General features: G+C 68.0%; 1 protein-coding gene across 7 annotated transcripts in view; it reads right to left on the bottom strand.

The window, feature by feature from the left end:
- Nucleotides 1-313: 313 nt before the first annotated feature.
- The window catches only part of AP3B2 (adaptor related protein complex 3 subunit beta 2), a 38,999-nt gene continuing 24,099 nt past the window's right edge, over nt 314-15,213 (bottom strand). For 4 of the 7 annotated variants that reach the window (XM_089781944.1, XM_075897513.2, XM_075897507.2 and 1 more), the window contains exons 13-28: nt 13,618-13,750; nt 12,902-13,011; nt 12,006-12,182; nt 11,464-11,650; nt 11,203-11,321; nt 10,544-10,655; nt 9,028-9,205; nt 8,425-8,617; nt 8,254-8,329; nt 7,486-7,590; nt 5,619-5,725; nt 4,363-4,594; nt 3,906-3,990; nt 3,498-3,595; nt 1,321-1,459; nt 314-856 (exon numbers count right to left, since the gene is read on the bottom strand). In XM_089781944.1, coding sequence (XP_089638070.1) covers nt 706-856; nt 1,321-1,459; nt 3,498-3,595; nt 3,906-3,990; nt 4,363-4,594; nt 5,619-5,725; nt 7,486-7,590; nt 8,254-8,329; nt 8,425-8,617; nt 9,028-9,205; nt 10,544-10,655; nt 11,203-11,321; nt 11,464-11,650; nt 12,006-12,182; nt 12,902-13,011; nt 13,618-13,750 — 2,202 coding nt within the window. In that variant the 3' untranslated portion in view covers nt 314-705. The remainder of the gene's footprint in view (nt 857-1,320; nt 1,460-3,497; nt 3,596-3,905; nt 3,991-4,362; nt 4,595-5,618; nt 5,726-7,485; nt 7,591-8,253; nt 8,330-8,424; nt 8,618-9,027; nt 9,206-10,543; nt 10,656-11,202; nt 11,322-11,463; nt 11,651-12,005; nt 12,183-12,901; nt 13,012-13,617; nt 13,751-15,213) is intronic. The other 3 variants (XM_075897514.2, XM_089781945.1, XM_089781946.1) reach the window with 1 other exon arrangement.

The raw sequence follows: 15,213 nt of genomic DNA, 5'->3' as shown, positions 1-15,213 counted from the left end.
GGGGGCTGACCTCACGCACGCAGGGCAGGGAGCAATCTGGGCTTCCCCTCCCCTCCTGAGCTAAAACGCTCCAAGCAGCAGGGTAGTTCCGGGGAGTCTCCGCGGCGTTGGACCTCGCAGCGGGGGACCTCTGTGTCAGCCCCCTTGCTCCCGAGGAAAGCGGTGTGGAGAGGTGACCGCCTCGCCCCCCGAGACCTCACCTGGGGCTGGCAGCACAGGGCGAGCTGGGCCGGAGGGGGAAGGCGCCGGCGCAGTATCTCGGGGGCTGGGAGCTGCACCCCTGTCCCCCCACAAGGCAGAGCCGGGAGCAGGGCAGTTTCCAAGGGGCTGTATTGAGGGTCCTGGCGATAATAAATAGAGCGACAGCAAGACCGGCACAGAGCGACGTCACAGCGCGGGGGCCACAGCGCCAGGGCGCCAGCTGGGCTCGCCCTCCAGCGCCTGCTGCCCCGGGAGCCCCCCAGCTCCACGGCCTTTGCCTGTGCTTCCCCCTCCCAGGAACGCAGCCAGGCCTGGGGGCAGCAAAACCCGCCAGGGCATGGGCTGCGCACCAGGTGCTAAGGCCAGCAGAGGGCGCCCTGTCCCTGTGGAAAGGGGCGGGAGGAGCAGGCCTGTCTATCACGGCTGCCAGCCAATGGCGAGGGAGCCGAGACGTGGAAAACGGGGGGATGGGCAGGGTGCTGGGCGCAGGCTGTGGGGGGGGGGTCACGGTGCCAAGGCCTGGACAACGTCCTGCACCAGCATGGTGCCAATCACCATCTTCTCGCTGTTGACAGTCAGCTGGGCCCTGGCGCCGTCCTTCCGCTCCAGGGTGATGAGGACGAGGCTCCCGCTGGTCACGGTCTTGGCCGCGAACCTGCCCGGGGAAGAGGGGGGTCAGGGCGCCGTCCTAGAGCGATGCCCGGCTGTGCCCATCCCCCGGGCTGCCGCGCCAGCCATCCAGTGCTCTGCCAGAAGGGGCAGTCGTCTGGCTGGTGGCTGCTCCGCCCCCCCCGCCAGGGGTGGCCAGGCACCGAGCTGCCAGCCTCGCACACCTCCAGGCAGCCGCCTGCGATCCTGGCCCAGACAAGGGGCTGCCGCTGGCGGCCTGCCGGCGTTACGGCCACTCAGACAGGGCCACCTGCTACCACCCTCGCCCAGGAGCTGGCAGCTCCCCATGGGGCACCTGCCCCATTCCCAATGGGGCAACAGGGGCTCCAGCCCCAGGCAGCCCAGCGGGGGCTCCAGCTGTAACCCAGCCCCTCGGCGTGGGGCTGTCTCCTGCTCTGCTCCTTTCGGCTCCAGCAGGCCGGCCTGGCGGGTGTGAACGGGATCCCCCACCTGTACACGTGGTCCGCGCCGCAGGGCACGCGGCTGACATTGGCCGCCACCATCACTCGCTGGACGATGGCCTGGTCGCTCTGGCACTGGTCCGGCAGCGTCAGCTTCTCCGTGATCTCGCTCATTCCTGTCAGCTTGCCTGGCAAGGGGATGGGGGCTCAGCTGGGGGCAGCTCCGCAACCGGCCGGCCGGATCTGCCCCTCTGGCTCAAGGACAGGTCTAAATGCAGCTGCCAGAGCTCAGCTCCCGCCAATCCCCCCCCACGGGAGCCCTAGCTCATCTGGCCCAGCCACCACACAGCTGGTTTGCCTGGCCGGGCGCAGCCGTTTTCATAACGGTTAATAACAAGAGGTCAAGGCTCCGTTCCTGGGCAAAGGCCCTGCAGAGCCAGGGAAGATCGCACCTGAACCCTGGGAAAGGGGGCTACCCCAGGGGTCTGAGTGAAGCCCACAGGGCACCCTAGCGTGCAGGTAACAAACCAGCGCAGGGACCGTGCCCGACTCTCCCAGCCCACAGGTTCTCCCGCGAGGCCGGTGGGTCGGGCGGAGACACGGCCCGGTGTCGGCCGGGAAGCCAGCCGCGCCAGCCGAGCAGGGCCAAGGGGCGCCAGCCCCACGCTCCTCTCGCTCCTCTTACAGGAGGAGGGGCCAGGGTGAGCTAGCCGGATGTGCCAGGCCTAAGGGCACGGCCTGCTGCTCCAGCTGGTTTCTAGCACGCAGAGCCCGCAGGGCCACCGAGGGCCGGGGAGCGCCCCCCAAGCCGGGAGGTTCTAGGCGGTCTGAGACCAGTCCGCCTGCTCCTGAACAGAACAGCAGGGTGGCGGGGGATGGGACCTGGAATATGCACTGATGGGGGGGAGATGGGGCACAGGAGACCCCTCCCCCCCAGCAGGGCCTGTGGCAGGATCGGGCCCTAAGCACGTGGAGGCAGGACTCGCCTGGCACCGCTCGCCTGCAGGCCCAGCGCCCCTGACGGCCGTGCCGGCTTGGGCAGGGCGTGGCTGGCTCTGGCCCCAACCCTGCTGGCGCCGGACTTCCCAGCCGCAGCGGGAACCCTCGCAGAGAGGCGCCCGGTGCCCTGGCTGGTGGCGTCGCCTCAGCCCGCCGGGGGCAGGTGCCCGCGTGGATTCCGCCCCACAAAGGACAGGCTGCGTTCCCGCCGGGCGAGGGCTCCCCCCTGGTGCCCAGGGGCAGGGACGCTGCGTTTAACGAGGACACGGCCAGGCGGGCTGCAGCTGACCTGGTCTACCGCGGCACCACAGCCGGCAGAGCCGACCGAATGGATCTGGGCCCACGCCAGGGCCTGCGAGCTGAGACCCTCTCGACTCTGCCCCGTGGGGCCACGGGAACCCGTCTCCTCCACGTCCTCTGTGCCCTGCCCCGAACTCACAGCACCTTCCTCTGGGCCAGGCTGGGCAGGGCACGGAGGGGACCAGCCAGCCTGCTGCTCTGGAGAGCAGCTCCCTGCCTGGGCTCCCCAGGGGCTGGCAGCAGTGCTAATGCTATGGCTGGGAGGGGCGTGGGGGTGGCAGCATCTCCTTGGGGGGAGCTGAGACTTACCTACCTCCATCCTTAGCAGCGGCTCTAAGAGAAGCCAGGGCCCAGGGTTAGCACCAGCCGCTGGCACAGACCCGCCAAGGGCAGGGCAGGGAGCCCCCGGTCGCTGGGGGACCCTGGAGTCCCACCCCCAACATCAAGTGAGCGGTGCTCCCAGGGCGGGGGCGGGGGGTCACGGGGGGCCCTGCCGAGGTAGCAGGAATGCTCCTCTCCGATGTGCCCCCCTGGTCTGGCTCCCCCTGCTGGCCAAGGGCAGGGCTGCAGCGGACAGAGCAAGGAGAGCGGGTTCCCTGGGAGGGGCCCAGGCTCACAGAGCCCAGCTATGCAGAGGTGCCCATGGGGAGAGCGCACAACCCAGGGCATCGGGCTCGGAGCCTCGCCCCCCCGAATGCCCCTTGCAACGGAGGCGGGAGTGGGGGGCTGCAGCCAGGCAGCGGCTCCTCGTGCAGGCTCCAGCCGGGGGAGCCAGGGAGGCCAGCCGCTATCATCGGCCGGGCGAGGAGGGCAGGGGCAGGGATCTCTCGCCTGGCTCCGGGCGGATGCAGGCGGGATGGGGGGCAGGGCGCCTGGCAGGCTCGGGTGCCCGGGCCAGGCTGCTCGGCGCCTTCCCCTAGTACTCACCTTGCTCCTTCTTGAACTCGTTCTCGCTCATGAACACCGGAGCCAGGAGCTCGCCCACGGGCGGCTGGATGGAGACGTAGAACTGGCGCGAGTGGGTGCTGGGGGGAAGTGCCACAGTGAGATGGACCCCGGGAGCCGCGGGCGAGCGCCAGTCCCCACCAGCCGGGCCACCAGCCGCAGCCACCCGGCAAGCGCTCCGGAGCCTGGCACGGGGGGAGCCCCCCTGCGCCGGGAACACCCGCTGGCATTAGAGCGCCCGCTGCAGCCCGAGACTGGGTCCCTGCTCAGGCGGGCCAGCTCTGGGGCCAAGAATCCCACCCCTGGGAGGGGGCGCAGCGCCGCCGAGCGCCGACCAGGCTCTGGAGCTGTGCCCGCGGTGGAACTCTGTGCCGGGGGGCGGGGACTCACCACAGCTGGAAGTTGGCGGCCTGGGTGGAGTCGCTGAAGTCGATGCCCATGACGACGCTGGCGGTGTCACCGGGCGCTAAGGACTCTGCAAGTACAGGGACAGCGTGTGATGCCGCCAGACCCTCCCGGCACCACACAGCCCCGGCATCCCCTTGGGCTCCACAGCGGGGGTGCCAGCCCCCATGGCACATGCACCTCAGGCCAGGCCCTGCCGGGGGTGCACAGACACCCTCCCTGAAGCCCAGTGCTCCGGGGGCGACTGGTCCCGTCCTCGCCCCCATGGCTCCTCGGAAGCAGCGGCTGCCGCACAGGCAGGCCAAGGGGCCCAGGGCTGGTCCCAGCCAGGCACCTTTGAGGGCATCGTCTCTGCCCTCCCCCTGTTTTGGTCCCATTGGAGGCCCCAGCCCAGCCTGGGCGCTGGCGGCAGGAGGGCCCAGGCGCCGGCAGGGGGCATTACCGATCTCCGGGAACTCCTGGAGCCGAATCCCGGGGAGCAGCCTGGGCGCACAGACCCGCAGGCCCTTCACCTCCGCCTCGGCGCTGTTGGAGAACTGGATGTGCACGGCCACCATGTGCGGGTCGGGGACGAAGGGCTGCCGGCTGAAGCAGTACTCCACCGAGAGCCCCTCGCCCGCCATGCGGTGCAGCAGCTCATGGGTCCGCACGGCGCTGAACGTGGGGCTGAGCAGCTGGCGGGGAGGGAGGAAGGCTGTTGGCACAGGCAGGGAGACGTGGGGAGCAGCCGTGGACTGACCCCAATGCTCAGGCTAGTGAAGGAATCGGTGCAGGAGCTGGGCCCAGCTCCATCGCCCCTGCAGACGCCCGAGGCCCTGGGCAGTGGATGAGGGGTGGCTGGGCTAGGCCGGCAAATCCCTGGGGCCGTGCAAAGGCCATGCCAGGGTAGCCTCACCCTCCTACAGCCCTGCCTGCCCCGTCAACAGCTCCCTGTCTCCCTTGAGCGGGGCGCAGCAGGGGGGTCCCTCAGTAGAGCGGGACGCAGCGGGAGAGATCCCTGGCAGAGCGGGGCGCAGTGGGGGGGTCCCTCGGCAGAGCAAGGCGCAGCGGGGGGGGATCAGGGTGGGGCGCAGCGGGGGGGTCAGAGCGGGGTGCAGTGACGGGGTCCCTTGGCAGAGCGGGGCGCAGCGGGGGGGTCCCTCGGCAGGGCGGGGCGCAGCGGGGGAGTCCCACGGTAAAGCGGGACGCAGCGGGGGGGTGTCAGAGTGGGGCGCAGCAGAGGGGGGTCCCTCGGCAGAGTGGGGCACAGCGAGGGGGGTCAGAGCGGGGCGCAGCGAGGGGGTCCCTCGGGGGGGCAGGGCGGGGCGGGCGGGGCGCAGCGGGGGGCGGGGGGGTGTCAGAGCAGGGGGCGGGGGGCAGCAGGGGGGGGTCCCTCAGCAGAGCGGGGCGCAGCGAGGGGGGTCAGAGCGGGGTGCAGCGGGGGGGTCCCTCGGCAGAGCGGGGCGCAGCGGGGGGGGTTCCCTCGGCAGAGCGGGGCGCAGCGAGGGGGGTCAGAGCGGGGCGCAGCGGGGGGTCCCTCAGCAGAGCGGGGTGCAGCGGGGGGGTCCCTCGGCAGAGCGGGGCGCAGCGAGGGGGGTCAGAGCGGGGTGCAGCGGGGGGGTCCCTCGGCAGAGTGGGGCGCAGCGTGGATTTCCAGGCCTGTGGCCGGCATGTGGCAGGCCCTGAGGCTGCGCTCCGGAAGGGGCGTTCAGCACTCACGGTAGAAGCCAGCGAGGTGTCGGTCAGCGAGAGCCCCTCCAGGTCGGTCACCAGGCTGGTGGAGACGACAGAGGGGGAGGAGGCTGGCTGGGGCGGAGCCGTGGTGACTGCAAGGCACAGACAAGCAGGGAGCAAAGGGTTAACGAGCCTGCGGACGACAGCAGTGGCCAAAGGCCCCAGGCCTTAGCCCGCCACGCCCAGCACTGATGAGAGAAGGCACCGCCCGCCCGTCTGCTCCCGCCTGGGCGTTGGGGAAGTTGAGGCACAGAGAAGAGATTTGTCCAAAGTCACCCACTAGCGCAGGCCTAGGACCCAGGTCCGCCCACTAGGCAATGCTGCCTGTAGGCCTCTCTGGGGGCTGGGGAAGGCTTCGTTGGTATTTGCAGGCTGCTTGGGGATTCGCCGCCAGAGACGAGCAAGGCGAAAATCGCTTCAACAGAAACCCAGGACAAACCCAGCCCCAAACGAGCCCATTTCCACCAGACCCTGCGGGGGTTTCTCACACGCGCAGCAACTTCCACGGGCGGGTTCTGGCAACTGCTTTGGTTGGTTTCCCACCGCGTTTCCAGCAAGCCCAACACAGAAACAATCCATCTGGGGACATTGACATTCAGCACGAACCCCGTTAGCTGCCCCCAGGCTCCCCAGCTCAGACCGGCCCCTGGGCCAGGGAGCTGTGATGTCGGAGTCCCGGCTCGCGCTCCACCCCCCCGGGCAAGCCCAGCCCAGCTGTGGCCAGAGCAGACTCCTGTGGGAGGGGCTCATGCCCCTGAGGCTCGGCTCTTCCCTCCTGGGCTCCCCATGGCCTGGAGGGGGAACTCCTAGTGGGGTGAAGTTCCTGCCCTGGGCAAAGTGGTGGGCAAGGCCCAGGCTCTACGCAGGGGTGGGCTGAATCCGGCCTGGCAAATGTTCAGATCCGGCCCACCATGATCCTCCGGGCTGCCAGTGGCCTGCGGCCCAGCAGGACCCTCGGGCAGGGCCTGGCTGCCGGGGCCAGTGTGTGTGTCTCTGTGCAGCAGGGGCCCCAGGGAACCTGGACGATGGGAGCTGCGGGGCTGTGCTTGTGGGCTCAGCTCACGGAGCCCCTGTTCCTCCCGGGGCGCTCTGCACGGAGACGCAGCAGCCGGCTGCCTTGAGCAGCGTGTGGGGCACGGCCGGCTGGGGCCTGCTGGGCGGCCAGCTGGGGGCCTGCTGGTTGGGAGCCACCTAGGGTAAGCGCCTCCCAGGCAGTGCCTACACCTGGAACCCCACCTTCTCCTGCACCTAAACCCTCTGCCCCAGGTCACAATGCAAAGCCCTGCCCCTGGTCAGAACCCCTCACCCCCTCTTGCACCCCAATCCCCTGCCCCTGGTCAGAACCCCCCTCCCAGACCCCACACCCCTCCTGCACTCCAATCCCCTGCCCCTGGTCAGAACCCCCTCCTAGACACCGCACCCCTCCTGCACCCCAATCCCCTGCCCCGGTCAGAAACCCCTCCCAGACCCCACACCCCTCCTGCACCCCAATCCCCTGCTCCGGTCAGAACCCCCCTCCCAGACCCCACACTCCCTTGCACCCCAATCCCCCGCCCAGGTCAGAACCCCCTCCCAGACCCCGCGCCCCTCCAGTAATAGTGCGGGAAAGTGCGGCCCTTGACCACTTCCCAAATCCTTGGGGTGCCCCCAGCAGAGCGGATTTGCCCGCCCTGGAGGAAGGACACGCTCCCCGTGTCTCTACAGCCACATCACGTCAAGGCTCCCTCAGCACCATGGACAGATCATGCAGCTGGAAGGACCAATCAGCAGGCAGTGGACGGGACATCGGCCCTAGGCGCCTAGGGGTTCAGTGACACGGAGGGACGAGCCGGGGCAGGGAGGCCGCAGTTACCTCTGGCAGTGGCCTCAGGAAGGCCGAGTATTCCCAGCTCCGCCACCGGCCTGCTGGGCGACCTTGGGCAGGTCCCTTCCCTGCCACGTGCCTCAGTTTCTCTGTCTGTAAAAGGGGATGGTGAGCCTGCCCTCCCCGGGAAGTGCGTTGAGGTGCGGAGGGAGCAGTCAGCGGGATCTACCCAGAGCTGCACTGGAAGTTGGGACAGGCAGACTCTGGAGGAGTCCGGGCTGCCTGTCCCGCTCTAACCACTAGACCCTGCTGCCACCCAATCGAGCGGGCTCACCGGGCTGGGATTGGTTTCCTGTGCGAGCCGCCGCCTGCCACAAGCCAGGCGGTAAGAACCCAGCTCCAAAGCCATGTCACTTCCGCTCGCCTCCCCAGGGGCTCGCAGGGTCACCGAACATGGAGATGGAGCCGGCCCTGAATAGGCTTCCTGGACAGCCCAGCCCCCAGCTGGGAGCAGGAGCCAGCCACAGGCAGGGGGAGGTGGGGATAGGGCAGGTTGTGTGCGGGGTCACCCCTGCCCCATCTGCCCCCCCCAGAACTGAGCTTTGCAGGGGAGCGCCCAGGGACGAACGCTCCACTGACCCCCGTGAGAGCCGGGCAGGGAAGCCACGGACCCCAGCAGGGAGGACACAGGCAGCAAAGCGGAGGAGAGATGGGGAGGTGGAGGGGAGGTGTCCAGGGGCGTCTCCCTGACTCTCCCTGCCCCATGGGGCGGAGGAGCTGAGCCCTGGGGCACAGCTGTGCGGGCGCGACACTCACAGTCATCCAGGTCCAGCAAGGAGATCTCCTTGGTCCCTTTCCGGGTGGCCTTGGGGGCGGCTTTGCTGCTGGGCGGCTGGAAGAGAAGGCAGCGCCGGGCAGGGTCAGCAGCGCAGGGCCCAGCCAGGCCCACTCCGGGGGTGCAGGGTGTGCAGAGGGGCCGGAGCTCACCGTGGGTCTCTTGCTTTCCGGCTCCGACTGGGATTCCTCTGCCTCAGAGCCCGAGTCCGACTCGGAGGAGCTGCTCTCCGACACGCTGCCCTCCTCCCACGAGGACCCCGAATTGCCTTTCCCCTCGTGCTGCGGCTTCTTCTTCCTCTTCCCCTTCTTCCCCTGCTCCTCCTCTTCCTCCTCGCTGGGGTTGCTGGGGAAGGAGAGGTCAGGTTCGGGGCCCCGCCGCCACCTCCCACGCCCCAGGACTGCAGGGGGCGCCTGCTACCAGGGGCTAATTTACATACTTTGATATGACTGGATAAGAGCCCTTGCTGGGGACCATGGGTTGGAGCTATACTCGCCCTAGGTGAGTCTGGAGGGACAAACACATTGTGCCAGGGTTGTGGTGCCATCACCTGGGTGGCTGGCACCCTCCCCAGCGTGCCTGCGCTGCCCCCTGCTGGCACTGCAGTAGCAGGGCCCAGCCTGTGGCCTGGGCTTGCTGCTTGGTGCCCTGGGCAACGGTGCTGGGTGTTAACAGCATGAAAACAGACATGGCGGGACGGGCTGTTGCCCCTCCCATTTCCACAGCCCGTGGCAGCCTCGCCCCCACTCGGGTACCTCCCGGCGGTGTCCAGGAATGCCTTCCGGGGCCCTTCCTTCCCCTTCTTCTTCTTCCTCCTCTCCTCCGACCCGTCCCCGCTCTCCGCCCCCTGGCTTCCCGAGTCGGAGCCGCTCCCGCTGCTGCTACTGCTGCCGCTGCCGCTCTCGCTCTCCGACTCGCTGACCGATTCCGGCTCTGGGCAAGAGAATAGCTCCGTGTTCACCGCCCCTGTCTGGCTCCAGCCCACCACGCCGCACTGCCAGCCCAGGCACTGCGCTCCCAGCCTGCCCACCGGCTCCAGCCCGCCACGCCGCACTGCCAGCCCGGGCACTGGGCTCCCAACCTGCCCACCGGCTCCAGCCCACCATGCCGCACTGCCAGCCCGGGCGCTGCGCTCCCAACCTGCCCACCGGCTCCAGCCCACCACGCCGCACTGCCAGCCCGGGCGCTGGGCTCCCAGCCTGCCCACCGGCTCCAGCCCACCACGCCGCACTGCCAGCCCGGGCGCTGCGCTCCCAGCCTGCCCACCGGCTCCAGCCCGCCACGCCGCACTGCCAGCCCGGGCGCTGCGCTCCCAGCCTGCCCACCGGCTCCAGCCCACCACGCCGCACTGCCAGCCCGGGCGCTGCGCTCCCAGCCTGCCCACCGGCTCCAGCCCGCCACGCCGCACTGCCAGCCCGGGCACTGCATGGCCAGCTCGCCCACCGGCTCCAGCCCACCACGCCGCACTGCCAGCCCGGGCGCTGCGCTCCCAGCCTGCCCACCGGCTCCAGCCCGCCACGCCGCACTGCCAGCCCGGGCGCTGCGCTCCCAGCCTGCCCACCGGCTCCAGCCCGCCACGCCGCACTGCCAGCCCGGGCGCTGCGCTCCCAGCCTGCCCACCGGCTCCAGCCCGCCACGCCGCACTGCCAGCCCGGGCACTGCATGGCCAGCCTGCCCACCGGCTCCAGCCCACCACACCGCACTGCCAGCCCAGGCACTGCGCTCCCAGGCACTGCACGGCCAACCTGCCCACTGTCTACAGGCCGCCATACCACACTGCCAGCCCGGGCACTGCGCTCCCAGGCACTGCACGGCCACGCCGGCACACTGGGGAGGGGCAGGAAGGGAGCTATTCCCAAACTGTCCTGTGTGGGCGACACTGGCTGGGCCCCTCCCCTGAACAGCCAGGCGTGGATGAGCCCAGCAGACACCACTTGGTGCATTTTCCAGGGGGGAAGGGCTCTGTCCAACTCCTGGGCCCTGACGCTCTCAGCATGAAGGGGGAGGGATCTGCAGCCCCTGTCATCTGGGTGTCGGCCAGGGGCTCGCAGCCCTTTCTAGCCAGGCCCTGGCGGCCCAGGGGAAGCTGGGGGTGCACAGCAGAGGCTGGCCCTTTGCTGCAGACACGTCTTCTCCCCTGCTCCCGGGGGGGGGCTGCGGCTGCTTGCCCACCGCGGCTCACGGCACAGGCACACAGGGGCGGCTGGCACTGCCCATGGGAGCGTGGCCAGGGCTGGGCAGTGCCACCCGGCTGCCCGGCAGGTCCCTCACCGCTGTCTGCCGATTCCGTGGGCCCGGACTCCCCCTCCGAATCCGAGTAGAACGGTTTCTCCACCTTCTCTTTCCGCTTCTCCCGGCTAGTGCACTTGGTCCACTCGGGAACCTGCGCGGGAGCGGGAAGGGGGGGTGAGGCGCGTGCCAGCGGGGGGGGGGGGGCACCCGCAGGAGAGAGCTGACCCGAGGAGAGCAGGTCAGAGCCCAGCAGCGCGCCGGGGACCGACCCAGCGACAGGCACGGCCGGGCTCAGGCGGGGGGCACAAGAGGTGTTGAATCTGCACACGCATGCGGGGTGGGAGCGTGGGTCCCTCTTTTCCTCTCTGCTGAGACGCCAGCTCCTTTGGGGGCGCGACAGGGAGCCGGCGCGAACAGCGCGAGCAAGGAGGGAAGGCGCCACGCACACGCACACGCACACGCACACACAGGGCCACCTCTCTGTGCTCTCCCAGCAGCCCGATGTGGCTCTCAAGGGGGAAGCTGGTTTCTTTCTGCAAACGAGGGAGACTGCGGTCACGGGCGCAGCGGAGCCCTGCAGAGCATCTGCCCCGCGGCCCCACGCCTGCCCTCCGCCACCCCCTTCCGGCAGCAGAGCCCGGGCCCCCGACCAAGGCGGGGACACTCCCCGGGGCGGCACGAGGCCCCGTGCCCGGTACCTCCACATTGCGCACGGAGGGGTCGGGGGCCTCGTCCGGCCAGTCAGGCAGCTCCTGGTAGCCCACGGCCTTGGTGTTGAGGAGGTGAGAGAGCGAGCCGAGCTGGAAATGGTCCCGATCTGTGGGAGGACGGGCTCAGAACACAGCCCCATGTGCTGCCCCCACTGCCCCTCCTGGGCCCGCTCCTGGCCCCCACGCCCGGCCGGCCCCGGGTGCCACCGGGGAGGCTCTCCCCTCGCCAGCCGGGCCTGCCCGACCTACCCTTGAAGGAGGACTCCAGGATGGGGGCGGGCTTCTGCGCCAGGAAGAGCTTCTTGGCGTACTTGTTGAGGACCCCGCTCTTCTCGGTGGGCACGATGAGCTGGCGGATGAAGCGGGCTCGGTCCCGGATGTCGTAGTTCTGGTCGTACTTGGCCAGGTTCAGCACGTACTGGGTCAGCAGCTTGCTCTGCAGCGATACTCGGCCGGCTCAGCACCTGTCTGAACCCCTCCCGGGCCCCCCGAGGGGGAGGCAGGGGCACAGAGAAGGGCAGGGATGCGCCGGGGGCACCCGTCCAGCTCTGCAGAGTCCCAGAGTCCAACCCCCCCCCCGGCGGGGCAGCTCAAACACACGGACTGCTGGCCCGATCCAGCACGATGCTGAGTGCCTGCCACGCTCCCTGGCTGCAGCCAGCAGTGGCAGGCCGGGGGGTCAGACAGACGTGTCCCGGCCCTGACGCAGCCCCCACTGCCAAGCAGGCGGCAGGGCACCCGGGGCCGGCCGCACCCGCCCTGCACCCCCGCCCCGTCGCCCAGCCGCTAACCTGCTTGGAGTTGGTCAGGTAGAGCTTGGCGGCCAGGTTGATGACCTGCAGCTTGACGATGTCCTCCTCGCCGGTGAAGGACTTGGCCATCTTGCGCAGCACGTCGGGCGCCATCTTGGGCACGTGCTCGCAGTACTCGCCGATTAGCCAGAGGATGCTGGCCCGGGCCATGGGCACCTGCCGACGCGCACAAGCCAGCGCCCCGCTCTGCCACAGCCCTTCCCGCCGCCTCGCAGCCCCGGCGCCGCGGGCCACCGGGCACGCCCCAGAGGGCCAGGAGACCCCCGGAGCCGGGGCGAGTGCAGCTCGCAGGAGACCTGCCCACCCGCTACAGCCCCCCGGGCCGTGGGCCCAGATTCGCTGGTCCTGCCCAGTGTCCCCCCCGCTCCCAGGCCCACCGACCCAGCACATCCCAGAATCCTTTGCCCTGGTGCCCCCAGCACAGGGAATTCTGGGACCCACAGTGCAAGAGCACGGAGCCCCGGGGGGAGGGGCAGAAACTCAGCCAGTGGGGAAGAGAGGCCTGGGGGGCAGGAAGGCCCCACTCCATTCCAGGGATGCTCCCGCAAGGGCCCACGTGTGTGCCCCTCTGGGGAAGCAGAGCACCCGGCCTGCGTGGCACTGCCCCTGCCGGGGATACGCCGCAGGAGCCAGGTGGTGCCAGAGCCAGTGGGGCCTGCCAGGGCGGTGCGGGCAGGAGGCATGGCAGGTCTGACTCGGGCAGGGCCCCACAGAGCAGACCCAGCCCCCGGGGCACTGAGTGCAGCCCCTGGGGTAGGGGCTGGCAGGAGGTGCAAGGGGGGCCCATGTGCACTGTACAGGGAGGGCAGCTCGCTCTGAACTAACCCCACTGCTCCCATGGGCGCAGCCCCCACCCATCCCCAGCCCGGACGCACCTGGATGTTGTCGGTGAGCTTGGCCATGTGCTTGATGATCTCGCTGTGCTGAGAGGGCTGCATCTGCAGCAGCTTCTTAATGACGACCACGGACTCAGCCACCACCAGCTCTGGGGGAAGAGAGACCCCCCCCGGGCAGTGAGCACAGGGAGACACCATCCCCTGCACCGTATGGACCCAGCCACCAGCTCGGGGGGGGCAGAGAGACCCCCCCGGGCAGTGAGCACAGGGATACACCATCCCCTGCACTGCATGGACCCAGCCAATAGCTCTGGGGAAGAGAGACCCCCTTGCCGGGCAGTGAGCACAGAGAGACACTGCATGGACGCAGCCAATAGCTCTGGGGAAGAGAGACATGCCCTCTGGCAATGAGCACAGGGAGACGCCGTCCCCTGCATCTCCAGGACTCGGTCATGGCTGGCTCTGGAGCAGAAGCTCCTCTGCCCCCCTGCCGGGGCTGTGCAGGATCTCAGTGCTGCCGGTGGCGGCGATGCCAGTAACACCCGCTGTTTGCTCAGAGTTTTAACCCCTGGCAGAGGTCCCACCGCAGGGCGCCCTTCTGCCAGCTCTGCCCAGCCGCAGCCCTCGCCCCCAGCCAGAGCCTGTCCGCGGCCTTCACTCACTGCTGGGTCTTCAGCGCAAGCTCTAAGCAGCATCCCCGCACACAGCCCGTGGAAAGCCCCCTCTCCCCGCCCCGCCCGGCCACAGCCGCTCACCGTCCCTGTTGGACAGGAGCTGCACGAGGCCGTTCAGGCAGGTGTCTCGGACCTTCCCGATGTTGGTGGCGCAGCGCCCGATGGCCTGGATAGTGGCAGCTACGAAGTCCTTGTCCATGCTCCGGATGTAGGTCTGTGGGACAAGAGGCGTGGCAGCTTTCCCAGCATGCCCCGGGAGTCAGAACACCACGCTGCAGCCGAGAGCTGAGCGCTTGGGCTCTGACCCCGTGGAGTGACTCCCGGCAGCTGCCTTTGGGCTCCTAGCAGCTGGCGGTAAAGCCTGGTTCACACTGGCCTGTGCTTAGGAGCAGGCCCTGCCCAGCAGTGCACAGGCCCGCTGTGTGGGCACCTACAGACACCCCAAGGAATTTACACGAGACCCTACATGTGTGCTCCCACCATTGAACAACAACCTGGCTGCTTCCCCCAGGGCCCGATGCCTGCTCTCCAAACCCGGGAAGTGCGGGGCAGGGCCACGGTCAGCGTAAAAACAAAACCCTAATGAAGTGGGGCGGCTTGGACCCCCAGAAACCCGCACCCGGCCCTTTGGGGGGTAACTATGAACAGCCACTGCCAAGCCTCCCGGACTCGGGAGGGCTGCCCACAAAGTTCCCAACTAAACGGGCTCTGCTTCCCATGGAAATGCAGGTTTTTTCATTCAATAACTAAGCAACCGAAACCCAAAGTTTTCTGATTGCACTCAGTGGCCATGGGAGCCTCTTGGGAACTGTAGAACCAGGCTCCTCCAGCCTTCTCCCGTGAGTATTACCCTACCAAATCTACGGCCATGAAAAAGGCATCACGGACGGTGAAATCTGGTCTTGTGTGCGCTCTGACCCTGTGTCACGTTACCGGAGTTTAAGGGAAGCAGCCAGGTCACTGCTGTGCCCATGGGGGGAGGGTTGCCCCAAAAGTTGGTACAAAGGGGGCCATGTGAGGAGTCAAACAAAAGCTTATTGTCTACGGATTCTGTATCTGCTCTTCATATACCTGTATAATGTCTGTATGTGGAGTTATGAATATGGACTCTGTGTTGATGCTGAAAGATTCTCTGTCCGAGGCAGAGCAATGGGCTGGGAATGTTTGCCCATGGACATGCTAATGAGCAAAGTTCCAGGGAACAATGGGCCTCTGGAGGCCAAAGACACACCTGGCCACTGGCCATGTGACTCTCCAGCTTGGAAGAAGCCAGGAGGGGATATACATATGTCATGTGGCCGACTCCATCTTTGTGCTCGGCTCAGCTCTTCATCCCAGATGCAGCATTGCAGGGATCAACGAGTCGGAAAGAACTGTGGACCCATCCTGACATAGGATGTGCAACAAGTACTTTTAAGCCAGCAGTTATAATATCTCTGCTAGAGCCTGCATCGAGAACTGGGAGAGTCGATACATGTAACATATGATACTTTAACAGCCTTACTCTCATGCTTTTCTTTCTTGTAGTAATAAACCTTTAGTTGTTAGATGCTAAAGGATTGGCTCAGCGAGATCTTGCGGGTAAGGTCCAGAGTGTAAATTGACCTGGGATCTGTGGCTGGTTTCTTGGAAAGGGACAGAACTTGTTCGAGGTAGGTGAGATTGGATCCTAAAACC

The sequence above is a fragment of the Pelodiscus sinensis genome, chromosome 14 (assembly GCF_052426305.1).
Source record: "Pelodiscus sinensis isolate ZL-2025 chromosome 14, ASM5242630v1, whole genome shotgun sequence".
NCBI lineage: Eukaryota > Metazoa > Chordata > Testudines > Trionychidae > Pelodiscus > Pelodiscus sinensis.
Note: the sequence above shows the minus strand (reverse complement) of the source record. Positions and strands in the feature narration are given on the sequence as shown.